This window comes from Chroicocephalus ridibundus, chromosome 2 (assembly GCF_963924245.1).
Source record: "Chroicocephalus ridibundus chromosome 2, bChrRid1.1, whole genome shotgun sequence".
Classification (NCBI taxonomy): Eukaryota; Metazoa; Chordata; class Aves; order Charadriiformes; family Laridae; genus Chroicocephalus; species Chroicocephalus ridibundus.
This window is the reverse complement of record NC_086285.1, coordinates 60,836,392-60,850,790: the sequence shown is the minus strand read 5'-3', so window position 1 is coordinate 60,850,790 and position 14,399 is coordinate 60,836,392. Positions and strand designations below refer to the sequence as shown.

Genomic DNA, 14,399 nt, shown 5'->3' with positions numbered 1-14,399 from the left:
ACAGTGAGTAAAGAATTTCTTCCTAATATCTAATCTAAATCTTCCCTCTTTCAGTTTAAAAACATTACCCCTCGTCCTATCACTACACTACCAGATAGAGTCCCTCCCCAATCTTTCCTGTAGGCCCCCTATAGGTACTGGAAGGCCGCTATAAGGTCTCCCTGGAGCCTTCTTTTCTCCAGGCTGAACAACCCCAACTCTCTCAGCCTGTCCTCATAGGAGAGGTGCTCCAGCCCTCTGATCATCTTTGTGGCTCCTCTGGACCCGTTCCAACAGGCCCATGTCCTTCTTGTGCTTTTAAGCAAAGCAAGTCTCTCTACTCTTTCAATGATTTTGGCCACTGAGTTCCATGCCAAGTAGAGGACAGGAGTAGGCAGAGGGCACAAGCCGTGGCAGTTCGCACTCCCACCTCTGACCACATCCAAGCAGAGGACTTCGCTAATCCACTGAACTGAATTTGCTTGCTTGATGCCATTCCACGGTAGTGACTGGGAGATCAACTAACCGATCATCAGTATGCTGAGCAACTTGATAGTAGGACAGCAAATAAAGAGTTAAAGCAAAACACAGAGCTCTTACTGCAATGTTACTAAAAATAGCGGTTGTGGTAACTGCTTCAGGGGGTGACTGGGTGCATCTCCTCCGGCACTGGTGCCAGTTTATGCAACTGCTCTCCACTGCCTGTTTTTTGCCCCACCTATCCCCTCAGTTGTGGGGTGCAGAAACCATTGGTGGGACCACTGAACAAACCCATGAGGAAACCATAATTAAATACAACGTCCCCCTCCCCAACATTTTTACTCCAGAAGAGATCAGGCAACTGTTCTATTGAGCGGCCCACAAGCAGTGGTACTCCCACAACTAGGAGAGCAGGAACAGGAGGGCAGCGTGGAGTGGAGGCTGCCGTAAGGTGGCCCTCACATCAAAAGACGCAATCGAGCTACTATTTTACCCACTGCCAACAACGTAAAACATGCGTATTACCAGGAGAAATCCAGTATTTCTGGTTAAAATATTTCCTATGTATTTACAACTCCAAAAATCTGTCCTTACCCATCCCATCTCCTTAGCTTCCCTTTCTATTTCAGAAGCATGTATTTTGTCTACCTATATCCTCCTCACCTGCAATCCAGGTTCAGAGGTGCGGCTCTCACATACCTTAATTACTGGAACTCGCGGCTTGAACCTTGAGGACAGCTGTGTTAGCACTTCTCCAAGCAGTTGCTGGTGTTTTAGAACCTTCCTCATTTTCATGATTCTCACAATAGCAGCCTGCGCAGCAAAGTGGGAAAGGTGTGCTTAGGAGCAAACAACTTATCCTTCTGGATAAAGCCATTTTAATTCCCCGGCAGATCATGTCTGCTAGCGCAGGAGCACCATGACAGCGAACCTGAGTACCAGATGGGGAGAAGCGTGCCTACACACGTCCACGACTCACCCGGACTTTAAGAACTCGGATTCTACATAGCATACAGCCATCAGAAGTGGGTTTGACACCCGAATTTTAAGAACTACTCTGCTTATGCTCAGTCATCACGACAGTGCCAACCCGTACCAAGAGCAACACGAAACTACTTCTCTTCTGTAACAGAAAGCCGCCTTTGTATATTTTACTGTGACACGCTCTTAGTAGAACAGTTGTAGTTCCCTCCCCTGCCCCTTTGCTCCTCAAGTGGCTTCTCCAAGCGACCTGACAGAAAACCACTGTTAAGTTGATACTGCTTAGGGTTTCACTAGTTTTCACCCAGGACTGAGGTCTGGTGAGCGTGTGCCTCCACGGAACCCAAACACTCATCAACACGATGCCAGAACAAACGTGAAGAACAGCGTCCTATCAGGCCTTTCTCTGTTTTCTGTTGCAGACTCCAATCGCCTTTAGGAGTGTTGTAAATATATTTTTAGCTCCGACGCAGTACACTGCAATGGCGTGTTGTCTTTTAATGAAAATTAAAGATAGTCCCCACAGTAAGCTTCACTAAAGGATTACCAAAATGTAATTCTAAGCTCATAGCGCGGCAGCGCTCTGCAATACAAGTCACCTGAATCAGTAGTTTCCTATCTTCCTCTATGTTTTTGTGTGTAGTTTCTTGCTCCTGCTTCTGTTCAGTCTTCATTGGCACATTGATGTTTACCCTTAATTTTTTGCTGTAAAGAAAAGCAGACGTTAACAAAACAATTAGCCTGTTTAAAAAAAACAATCAAACAAACAAAACCCCCTCCCTAAACCCCGAACAAAACCCAACTCCAAAATAACAGCCACACCACCACGATTACTTTACAACAAAAGGGACTTTGGTGGCACTTCTGAAAATTTCAGACAATCTTATTCAAGTTTAAAAAAAAAATAATTAAATAAAACCCCAAACCAAAATACCTTTTTGGTGGTTTGTTTGTGTATTTCGTGACTTTCTGAATCCAACCTAGTGATGTGTACAAATTAGCGCTGCACAACTACACCCTATTTGACGCATTTCTAACGTTTAGCAAGAAGCTCCCAGTCAATGAATGGGACAAAGTAAGTCAGGGAAACGGAACCACTTCTCTGATTTACAGACTTGCTTCTGACCACAATGTGATGAAATCCATTTGGATTTGTTCCGTAAAACGGAATTCTGCCTTTCTTTCACACGCTCTCCAGTGCCCTCGGCTGTGCTAGGGCGAGCCCACCGCCACCACCAGCACCACACGCGACCGCTCTCAAGACAAGGTGCGGCGCCGCAGTGGGGAAGGAGCCTCGGCACCAGGCAGCGCTCGGCCCTGTGTTGGCTGCACGGGGGAATGCTGCGGTGGAGAGATAATAAATTTGGTATTCATTTAGAATAGTCTTGTGCGTCATAAATCGGGAGCCACCGAGCCACGCAGTGCAGCAACGCTGAGCTGTTTCCATCACCGCATTAACGTAACTGACCGCAAATTCTCAAACCTTGAATTATTGGTCAAGAAGGGAAGAAAGCAGATAAAGAGTGAGGTACAAGGAAAGGTTTTAAGGTCTCAAGTGAAAGAAACAGTTTATCTTCAAGGCAATACTGAACTCCTCACTGAATTTACATCTATGCTCTGGTAAGCGTGATAGTCACCACGCTCCTGTGAACAGCTTAAAATACGCAAACGTTGAAAGCAACACTGGTTAAAGTAGGTAATAAAACCTACTGAAAATCATGTTTATTAAGTTTTCAAATCACTGTACATTCCGAACGTCTAGAATGAGCCTGCCGATCTTCTCACGTTATCTCTAGCGGATAAACATTTAAGACTTTGACCTTCGCTGGCCACCATACACTACTGTAACCGTATAAAATATAATGTATTTTGCTGAGCGCGCGCAGGCCATGCACTGCAACCTCAGTGAAACCCAGCACCATTTCTTACCAGAAGTTATATAAGAATTAGACAAGAATCAAGGAACAAAACGGACAAATGCAAGTACGTCCGGGCCTTGACAGACTTTATGACAAAGTCGAAGTCAGATAGCTGAAATCTTACCCACCCCACCCTCTCCTGTGGCAGCAGCCAACCCTCCCCTTTAAAGATGGTACACATTGGGATCTATAGTTGAATTGGTACTCGAACCCTGGAGTTTTAGGTTTTAACCAAAATTTCGAAAGCAGAGAAGGAGGATGCTACCCGTTATGCACCAATGATGTGCGCTGCTGAAGTTTTTCCTTACTTTTTATAACCAAGATACAGTTTTATTAAGGTGTCCGGTTTTAACTCCACCTCATCAACATTCGCGTTTTCATCTTCCAAAACCTGCAATAAATAAAATAAACAAACAAATAAATATTCGTTAATACATTTTGCGGAATGTGACGCGGGCCATAAAAAAGTAAGAGTACTTACAAGCAATTTTGATTTCAACAGTATCTGTAGAACTTGTGCCAAGATATCCTACAAAATTACAGAAAATATTATCAGCGCAGACAGACAGCACCTTTCTCTAACTTGAAATACTTCAACGAGAATACACATATTTTGACATATTTTGCAGAACATTGCAAAATAAGTGGGGAAAAAAAAGCACGGTGAAAATGGAGTTTACAGAAATAAAATGTAACGAGGCCCTTCTTGGGTGCTAAGACATATTCCCCTTGCGGTCAGTCAAATGCTATCAAGTTCTTTCGAAAGACTAATTCCAAGCCACTGATCTTTCCAGTTGCTGTTTTAGGAGCTAATTTGCAAGCAGATTTTTAAGTGTAAGAAATCATTTTTCCCATACCATGCAAATACAGATACCATTGCAAGCTTAAACCTTTTTTTTTTTCTTGCTTACACCAGGGATCTGTTCTGGTTACCGTCGCTAGTTGGTCACCCAGATGGCTACACTACTGTCAACGTTCTGGGCAGGCCCACAAAGCCGCAATTTTACCACAGTGGAAATCCGGGTTTCGTGCGGTTCAGTTTTAGCTCTAGAAAGAGTTTTAGTCTGGTCCAACCGTCATTTGTGCCAAGTATTAATTTTACGTAAATAAATAAATAAATGCATGCATGCATCTATAATAAATGGCAACCCCATAAGACTTCTGGGTTTGCCGTAAACCATCATCAGCAGTAACTTTCTAGATAGGCATTTCTGTAAGTACAGATCTCACTGACTAGGAACTGCCTAATTTTCCAGAAGTCACAGCAGACTTGATTCAAACTTTCTAGTAAAGGACAGACGCCAAATGAACTGTGGGCCATAAAATCTACTTGGAAAGAAAAGGTGAGAACCTTTTCCATGAGAGGGAGTGAGCCAATGAGACTGCAGATTTCACTACGTTCATGTATATAAGCCTGGAGATGTAAAGAAGAATGGATGCGCAGATCAATCATTTAGGGAAAATGGTGTTTTTCCTAGAATGTTGTCTTTTAATATTAAAGTGTACGCAGTGAAACACTGAAAACTTACTACCGCGGCTCAGCAGGAAGCTAGGCAATTCACTAGTCATGAACAGGAGTACATGCACGCTAAGATTCATCAGATGACTGGGCAGTTATGATTACAAGAAAGCGAAGCAGGCAAACAAGCTGACCAAGAACAGAGCACATCTGTCTCCTTCAGGACAGAAACCGACTCTGCCTTCAAGCATGTCTAATCCCAATTTCTTCCGACAGCTGGAAAAGCCCTGAAGACCAAAAGACTGGTTCACAAGAGTGTGGTAAAATGTGCAAAGTCACTACCATTTTTATTTGAGTGCTGTCTGTCAGCTGCTGCACGGTATAGGCATCTTCTGTGTTGTACTGCAGTAAAATCGCCATCTGGAATGTGGATGCCTAACAGATCCAAAAAAAAAAGAGAATGGAGGGGGGGAATCAGAAAATGAGAACGAACAAACATACTTTCCGATTTTGAACAGCCTGAAATTCACCAGTTAAACACATATACTGGAATATTTGGACAACAGAGAACGGCCAACTAGTGTGATTCATTACAAAATACAGAAAAATCTGATGTTACTTATATGACCAGAACTCTACCTTCAAGGATTATCTAAACACAAACCCCAAGATTATGATCATTTAACTAGCTGCAGACACTTCATCATATCTTCTACTCTGGTGTCAAAGCCTTATCTTTCTACTTGCTAATATAATTCTAAATTATTTTCCTCCGTCACTCCCTGACTCTTACCCATTTAATCTTCATTAAAACCTACACAGCCTACTGACTTCATCCTCACAACCCTCCCAACTCCAGCAGAATAATGAAACCAAGTTGATAAACACGGCAGCTATCAGCGGCTTATTCACATCTATCACCACAGGGTTAACACACGTTGATGACAAGTTCAAAGTCTGAGATTATCTTGTTTCTTCTCACTGTTGTGAGCTCCTCTCCTCTGTCTACTTTTTGAGAGAAAGCAGACATAAGCCGTATAAGCAGCATGAGATCTTACGCAGAGAGGTCACAGTTGTCTCACATAAGGTGGTTCAACACCTGTTTAAACCATAAGTAATGTATCCCCTTTTCTAAGTCAATTTTCTTTTAAGCATAGATCTTCAGTGTCATTACAGTAAATAAAATCCAACATTTATCATAACACCAACAGCCATCGGGGGGGGGGGGGGGGGATGGCTAACATTTATGTTCACTTGAGTAATGCACAGATCTGCAGCCATCAAGTCTTGCACCTGTGCTTTGCTTTATTTAAAGGCAGTAGCGTTATTCACGGGAATAAAGCTAACGAACGCACGTGAGCATCGCAAATGGCGGCGACACATGTATCTGTACATATGAACGCATGCCCCCCCCCCCCCCCCCAATTAGGGAACTGAATGACTTAAAATACTTAATTATGATACATCTCGACATACTGCTAATGAATATTTTGACATACAAATAAAATAAAGTTCAATTCACTGTATTACCTATTAAAATTAGTTTGTGCGCAGGCACAGGTATTCACATGAATTCTACTAACTACTTCAACATCTACACACTTCACCGTTTTAAACACATTTATCTGCACGACAGTCCTTTAACATAAGGAAAAGCAATTTTCTCCAAACAAGGAGTAAAGAGGCTGAGCAGCTCATACAGATAACGTAAGAGCAGCGGAGCAGAGCACGGACGCGTGACTTCTAAACGCTCAGCTGCATCCAGTCTTCTGAATGCAAATCATCACCAGGTGTTTCTACCGGCAGGATGTTACCCTTACCTGTAATGTGTATCTGTTTTTGAAACAGTTGGTAACCAGTTCCCCTTTGGACAGCTGATACAACCATGTTAATTTTCTTCCACTATGACGACTGGCATAAAATGCAGTAAATCTCTGATAGCTCCGTTCTAACTGTATAAAGACAACAACAATAAATAAAGAATATTATTTACCTTCATTTACCACTACTGGAACATGCTCTGGAACCAGCACAGGAGAATCAAATCTGATCACTCTCAAGTGCCACGTTGGCCAAATGAGACAAACAGAAATCCAAAGTATTCAAATACTTCAGACGGGATGAAAATTTCCCTTTGTTATGAGTTTCTCCTTGGACGTGTCATCAACAATACAAACCTAAACAAGTATCTAAGTTCCATTCTTCCTTGTAGAATACGTTAAGCAAGGCTAGAAAGGCCATTTCTTTTAACCACCTTGATCCTCCAGGTACCAGCAGTTAAACTTATTTCTCATGCTAAGGATTCATGCCTTGTCAATTCTGGCTAAGCACTCAACAGAAAACTAACGATTGTAGTGGCTAAAGATTGTACCGGACAGAGCCAAAGCAATGGCAAGAAAAAGTTTCTCAAATAAAAGTATACACAGAAAACTACACTATAAACAAAGATTTACTTTAGTTACTGTTGAATGTTTTGAAGAAAGATTCACTAACCAGCGTCTTCCCATAGCAGAAAACAGTTACATATTTCACACGGTTCCCTCCTACTACCTTAATCAGTCATCTTGTTTCAAATATCCTCCAGACAAATAGGCAAACGCCACAGAGACACTTCCCGTCCTCTCTGGCACACAACACAACAGGAGGAGACACCAGCCTCGTAAAAGCACATGATCATTCCACGTTCGGGCGAAGGAAGCACAAGCGCCTCACCTCAGACGGCAGAGCAAACGTGCAGGACTGCTGGAACGGCCACGATCCAGAACTCAGCACCTGGATGCTGAAATCCACTGGAAGAGAGGTGAAGAGGCTGAGCCGCGTTATCCCCCTTGCTCCCAAACCCCCTCTTAACACAAACGAGAAGTGATTCTGCCTCGGCCAAACTAACGTGGTAGAAAATCATTAAGCAATGTATTTTTTTAGCATTCAGACCATAAAACAAAGGAATTCATACAAGATGTTGCTGCAGTTGGAGAGCTTTAGATTTGCTATGGCAGCTGCTCAATTTTCTCTCATTTGTAGAAGTTATTACCCTGTTTCTATCCCCACAACGGATTTCTCTTTTAACATGCAAATGTAAAAGTTGTAAATGTTCATTTTTACGTGTAACAAACTCATCACTCCACAGTACACAACTGCAAGAATAAACATTTCACATTCATACTTGTAAAGCGTTTTGGGCAAGTCAGTAAGAATAATACAAAAACTAAGTAAAATTTAAGCCTGACAATACACAACTCGAAATTGTAATCCAAGAAATAACTATCAATTCTTTAAAGAATTTGTTTCAACATTCTTCAATTAAAAAATTTCTTTATAAAAAAAAAAAATAGAATGTGACAGGGCTGTCTAACAACCGAAAACACAACATCCTTTTTTCTTTAATACTTTTACACAAGTACGAACTTAAGCCATGTTGTGCACAAAATTGAAAATGTTTAAAAGAACAACATCTGTCCAATTTAAAGAAAGAAAGAGACAGGAGCCAACTTGTTTTAATTACATACCTAAGCATGAGCTGCAAAAATCAGGAGGAGGCTACCCATAACAGAAGATATAAAGTACTATTAGAAGACAAAGTACAGACCTAAAAGACTAATTTAAAAATCCTAACTATCTCGGTCAAAATAATACTACCTCTAAGTTGTGAGAGTACGGTGTCTAAATCAAATATTTCCCTCGTGCAGTTAGCTCTGTAGAAATAAGAGTAAGCTAAACTACTCAAGAGTAACTTAGGTAAATGCATTACTTACAATCTAATGGTTCTGAATTGGTCAGGTGCTTTTTAAATTGCTCATTCAAGTCCTTGCTTACACCAATATCTTGGAACATCCGCTGCAGCTTGGAGGTATACTCAAAACCACAAGCTTGCTGCATTTTAAAAGCAGAGATACGTCAGCAAGACACATTTTTGATCATTGCAGAATGAGAACAAAGTATTGGAGCCTATTTTCTTAAAAGATGCACGACATTCAGTATTTCCCTTACTCAAAGTACCGATGCCAGCTAGACGTGCTCTTTAACTGCCATCAAAAACTAAAGAAAATTTTGTTTAAAAATGAAACAAAACACACAATGAAACAGACTACTGACAAAGTATTAGATCATATTTTGCTTGACCCTGAATGAACGAGGGTTAATGAAATTAAGCAAATTCTCAGCAGTCATTCCCTTGGATAATTATATCCATGTCATTCATTTGGATAAGAATAATTAAGCTTAACTCCATCTCAGCTCCATCTGACAGACACGCGCTACATGCTCCTAGGAGGCTTTAAAAAAAAAAAAAAAAAAAAAAAAAAAAGAAGACAACCTAGGTTATTTTTCTACTGTATGTAAAATAACGACACGAAAGGACATACTTTCCAAGGCAGCCTGAAGACCTACAATAGGGTAGATCACGGGACAGTCATGGAATACTCACTTTTAGCTTAGAGATCATGCTTGCCTCAGCATCGTCACTAGCGCTGTTCTGATGTACGAGTCTTTTTGCCAGCATTTTAGCATAGAATTTTTGAAACACGTCTTTATCCTCAATGTACTTGAAGACAACCATCTGGAAAAGCCAAGATAATTTGTAAGAAACAAATATTTAAGCATTTGCCTTGAAAAAAGCTACTTGAAAAAGCAGTAGCTACTTCCTTTGCACTTAAATTTTTAAAGGCAGGGTGTCTTGTTTGGGGGCGGGGGGGAGTGTGTTGGCATGTGTTTGTTTCAAATGTGGATACTATTTTAAACACATTAACTGTATATTTCACACGTCCAGCCTTATATATGAATAAATATAAATACGTAGTGCGTGTGTGTAATTATATAAAAATATATCGCAGAAATTATATATATTATACGTGTCTATAAAAATGAAGTAAAGCATAAATTCCATTTAGCCTCTTTAAATCTGCTGTAAACGGCTTCTTTTTTTTAAATAAAAAAAACACAACAAGCCACAAAGAGATGAAGATTATTACTGAAATATTAAGTAATGAAATCAAACATACTAAGGAAAAGGTTTTCTCTCATCTGACAATCGAGTATTACTAACTTGTTATAAAGCTTACACAGAAGAGAACTGCATTTATAGACATCTTACCACTTGATTGAGTGTATCTTCCAATTCTGCTTCTTCTGGATTCTTTGAGCTGCAATTAAAGAAGTATATTTTTAATGAGTCCCAAAACCGCTGAATAAAACAACGTATAGGTGTATATAGAAATATCATAGATAAGGAACACAGATTGAGTAGTCTGGGGATCAAAGACTTTTTAGAGAGGAAACCTTGTGATGAAATGAACACTTCTCTTCGCTATTCCACATGTAAGCAATTCTGAAGATTTTAAACAATAGGTTGAAGTCCTGGACCATGAATTGCTCAGGACTTCCTGATAGCATGACACTTCTCTGGATTTACGGGCTTAAACACAGATCTCTTTCTTCCTGCCTTCTTTCTGCTGCTCAATGCTATCTTCATTTCTTATCTTAGATAGTACCGTGAAAAGAAAACGGCTCAGAGAGCTGGGTCTTGACTGGCTGAGAGCTCAGGTGGCACCACATTGTTTTCCTCCGTATCATGGTTGTCCATCAGGCATACCCCACATCTACCCTGCAGAAAGCTAGTATTTATAAAGGGGAAAAGAAATCCTTTGCTGAAGGGAGGAGGGGATGGGGAAGGGAAAGGTGGGCAAGTTCTTCTGGTTTTGGGTTCATTGGTGGTGGGTTTTCCCTCTGTCAAAACAGCTACAAAAAGTTGCCAGTGACAAAACTGACACCAATCCAGTATGAACTGAACTGATACCAACTCAACGCATGAGTTGCTGAATCATTTGAAGCCAAATACCTTAATTAAAATTATGAACCACGAGAGGTTAGAAAGCAGCTTTGGTCCTCCTCTATCTCTGCCCAGACGGAAGAAGATATAGAGAAACCAACAGGAGGAAAGCAAGACTTTTAATGGAAAAAGCGAATGTGCGTCTCTTCTTTACAACATGTAACAAAACTAAACTTGCGGGGGGGAGGGCGGGAACCAAACTAAAAACCCCCTTCTGTTCTATTAAAAAAACAGAACTCAGTTTTCTACAAGGAAAGAAAGGTCATAGATCATTTATTATTTCCCCCCTCTTCTTTAAAAAAAGAAAAGTAAACTCCATATAATCTTTAGGAATGGTCCTACTGAAATTTTTGTTTTCAGAATTTGGTATGATTAATTGTTCTTGAAACATTAAGTTCTGTTGCTGAAGACACAGTATAAAACTCCATGCGCTAAAACCTTTTAAAACAAAAGCCAACCTGAAATATTAATTTGTCTTTGAAGACGTACCTTTTCTTTAGTAAAGAGTCACAGTATCGTGCCAGTAGCTCTGGGGATTTACTGGAGGATTGAGCCATTTTTGTCACTGCATTATTATTTATAAATCGACCACAAGCCTATAAATCACAAAAGACAGTGAAATTTTGGGAGACAAAACACCGAATAGAAAAAAAAAAAAAAAAAAATGTTCACTGCATGCCACTACGTATACTTACTTTGTCTAGTGCAGCCACAAAGCCAGCATCGTTGTTGAATGCAGACATGACTAAAGCATTATATTTCTTATGGACATCCAACACTGTCTGTACATACATTTTTGGATCCTGCAATAAAGAGATTGGTTTTTTGCAACCTGTTGACTTTCTGCTGTCTGCTTCCTCCAAAATGGAGCTTCTCACTGGCCTAAGCAAATTTTTTGGGGGAAAGCATACAAAGTATTAGAAATATTTTAAAGGCAAAATAGCATCCAGACTAGTTTATGTCCTATGTCCAGGACTGACTTAAATTAGCACAAGCTTTCATTTACAGCAACCAGAGTGCAGAATGTACTACGTTATATAATACAAAAGATGACAAAACCACTTACTCAACCATTGCAAACACTTCCAAGAAGGACGTTTCCAAAGACATAAGCTTAATTCGAATCAGACCTGAGAGAGCCGGACAATCATAAAATGGCAGTTGCTACACAAGAAACCCTCGGAATAAATCTTTGTAGTAAGAAGTGTATCCCCAATAGGTACAACTTAGTACCTACAATAAAAATTATTTGCTCAACATCCAGTGGCCACCAAATGCTGATAAACAAGTTTATGACGCTCACAGACCGAGTCTTTTATGCAATTACCGATCTCTGCATCTCAATAAAGACGGAATGGAGTCAGAGCATGAACAGTGAAGAGCAACTAAAACACCAGGCAGGCAGAGCAGCTACTATACAACAGACTAAAAAGGCTAGAAGTCTTCAGTTTGGAGATCAGAAGTTTGAAAAGGCACATAACCAAGGTTTACAAAATCAGGAGGATGACCAAAAAGATGAACAATCCCTAAAAGTCACATTTCGTAACTATTGCGCACTTGATGAAAGGGATAGGAAACAAGTTTAAGACAGATAAAGTAAAGAACATCTTTTACATGCGAGGTAGTGGACTTCTGGAACTTGCTGCCGCAGGAGGTTGTTGGAAGCAAGTAACATCAGCATGTTCAAGAATGAATTAGACAAACTCACAGACAACAGATTCCTAAACAAAAGCTAAAAGGATTGGGCATGGAGGTACTCCTGTAATGTTCCTATTGTAAAAGTTCTGGATGCTGGCAACAAATGGCAAAAGATGGGCAGGGTTCTATCAGGATCTTGAAAAAATTTTTTCCTGTTGCCACTGAAGACAGACATAGACTACACGGACCACCAATCTAATGCCATGCTTGAGAAAGAACTGAGATTACTGAGAACTTCCCAGACAAGAAATTCAAGTGGACTCGAAGGACATTCAGAAAGGCACCTAGTAATTACAAGACTCCAAAAAAAAAAAATTAACGAAAAGCACTAAAAGCAGTAATCTTCTGACTGAAGAGCAGTCTCGTTAATATAGTTAATGGAGTCTAGAGCACAACTCATTCTGCAGTAAAACCTAAAATAGGTCAGATGAGTCAAGCAGGTATGACTATTTGTCTCCACTGACTACAGAGAAACTGAGAAGCATTCTCCCAGCTGACTACCTGTTTAGACACAGTACAGATAAATTAAGTTAGGCAGAATCAATCCTACCTAAGTGCGATAGAGGGCTAACAAGGCAATGATGAATAGCGATACAGTGGAGTGAAGGATATTGGAAGAAGAGGCAAGATGGTTCCCAAGAGAGACAGCTAGAGACGCTGTTATGAAAATAAAGAACAAACATGTGGAGAAAGAAAAGGAACAAAAAAGAAAGGTCAAGAAACAAGAAGTAGTGTTACGATCAGAAGAGTTTTGTAAATGGCTGGAGTCAAAAGAACCAATACATACAAATTACAGGCCTCTCCTCTTAAAGATGAGCTAACTCCTGAAGAAAAAGTTTTCGTTTTTCCGGGAAATTCTTCAAGGCCCAAGTAAAGAGAAACTCAAGAGTTATGACCACTAGGGGAGCGTGTCAACCACAGAGCACGCGTGACTTCAAAATTTGAGGTGATTTCTACAAATGAAGCTGAAGATTCCTGAACTTACGTCATGATTCATAAGAGATCAACACTGCCAAAAAGCTACGCTCCTAAAACTACAGAAGAGAATAACAGACACTAAACACATGTAAAACATTTTAATCTGTGCTAAAACCGAGAGTTCTTACCATTCTCCATGCAGTCATTACAGATTACTGCTTTAATGATTACTAGCATGAAGCTATTTCAAGAGTATGAGGCCAACTGGTTAAAATGAACTCTGTCAAAAATAAAAGTTAAACCCCATTTTAAATAGCATTTACCAGAATCTATATTCTATCCTAACTTTGCTTTGTGCAATGTTTTACTTAATTACTTTTCTTTTTTTTTTGCTTGTTGTTCTTTTAGTGGCCAGCCCCGTCTAAACTGCAACAGATTAATTGGACAGATTGACAGTAGTTAGAAGAGACTTAACTGAAAAGTAAAGTTACTACTGCCTCAAACCAGGACACTGCTAGAAAATGTCATATTGTCTACAGACAAAAAGGTTGGCAAAGGGTTTAAACAACTTCACGTTGCCAAGACCCAACCCTAATCAGTAAAAATTAAGTCTGAAATTACAATTATGGGATAAAATTAAGAAAGCCAATTATACGGCGAAACGACCACAGTGTTGCAGAAGACCCGAGCTGCTCCTTATATTGTGCCCTCTCCAGCCACTTCAGTTATCCCTTCCTCTTACGTTTCTCATGCTTTTCCAAACAGAATAAAACCATTCACCAAAAAACTAAAACCAACAGAAACTTCCTCCACACGGTCCCATCCAAGTCAGAAGTCTGCAAGATGATGAAATAAACCACAGTCCACTGGAGATAGTGCTTCTTGAAACAGTGGACTTTCAGGTGTATTTGTACTTGCAGGATGTTGCATTTGCACAGACAGCTTTTTAAGCACGATGACACCCTGACAGAGAGCAAAAACTCAGAAGGAAAAAAAAACCAAAACAAAACAAAAGAAAAACGACAACACAAAAAAAACACCCAACCAAAAGCTCAAAGAGTTAGTAACACAGTGATGTGACTGGGTTTTTTTTAAGCATATTATCAACATTTGAGAATTGCCTACTCCTCACAAATTAAAT

At 40.1% G+C, this 14,399-nt stretch overlaps 1 protein-coding gene across 1 annotated transcript in view; it reads right to left on the bottom strand.

Moving 5' to 3' along the window:
• CUL1 (cullin 1) overlaps positions 1 to 14,399 on the bottom strand; it is a 55,595-nt gene that overhangs the window by 797 nt on the left and 40,399 nt on the right. The window contains exons 10-21 of the mRNA XM_063325645.1: positions 11,338 to 11,445; positions 11,132 to 11,238; positions 9,908 to 9,956; positions 9,242 to 9,373; positions 8,571 to 8,688; positions 7,531 to 7,607; positions 6,639 to 6,770; positions 5,161 to 5,253; positions 3,841 to 3,888; positions 3,668 to 3,750; positions 2,040 to 2,145; positions 1,159 to 1,272 (exon numbers count right to left, since the gene is read on the bottom strand). Coding sequence (XP_063181715.1) covers positions 1,159 to 1,272; positions 2,040 to 2,145; positions 3,668 to 3,750; positions 3,841 to 3,888; positions 5,161 to 5,253; positions 6,639 to 6,770; positions 7,531 to 7,607; positions 8,571 to 8,688; positions 9,242 to 9,373; positions 9,908 to 9,956; positions 11,132 to 11,238; positions 11,338 to 11,445 — 1,167 coding nt within the window. The remainder of the gene's footprint in view (positions 1 to 1,158; positions 1,273 to 2,039; positions 2,146 to 3,667; positions 3,751 to 3,840; positions 3,889 to 5,160; positions 5,254 to 6,638; positions 6,771 to 7,530; positions 7,608 to 8,570; positions 8,689 to 9,241; positions 9,374 to 9,907; positions 9,957 to 11,131; positions 11,239 to 11,337; positions 11,446 to 14,399) is intronic.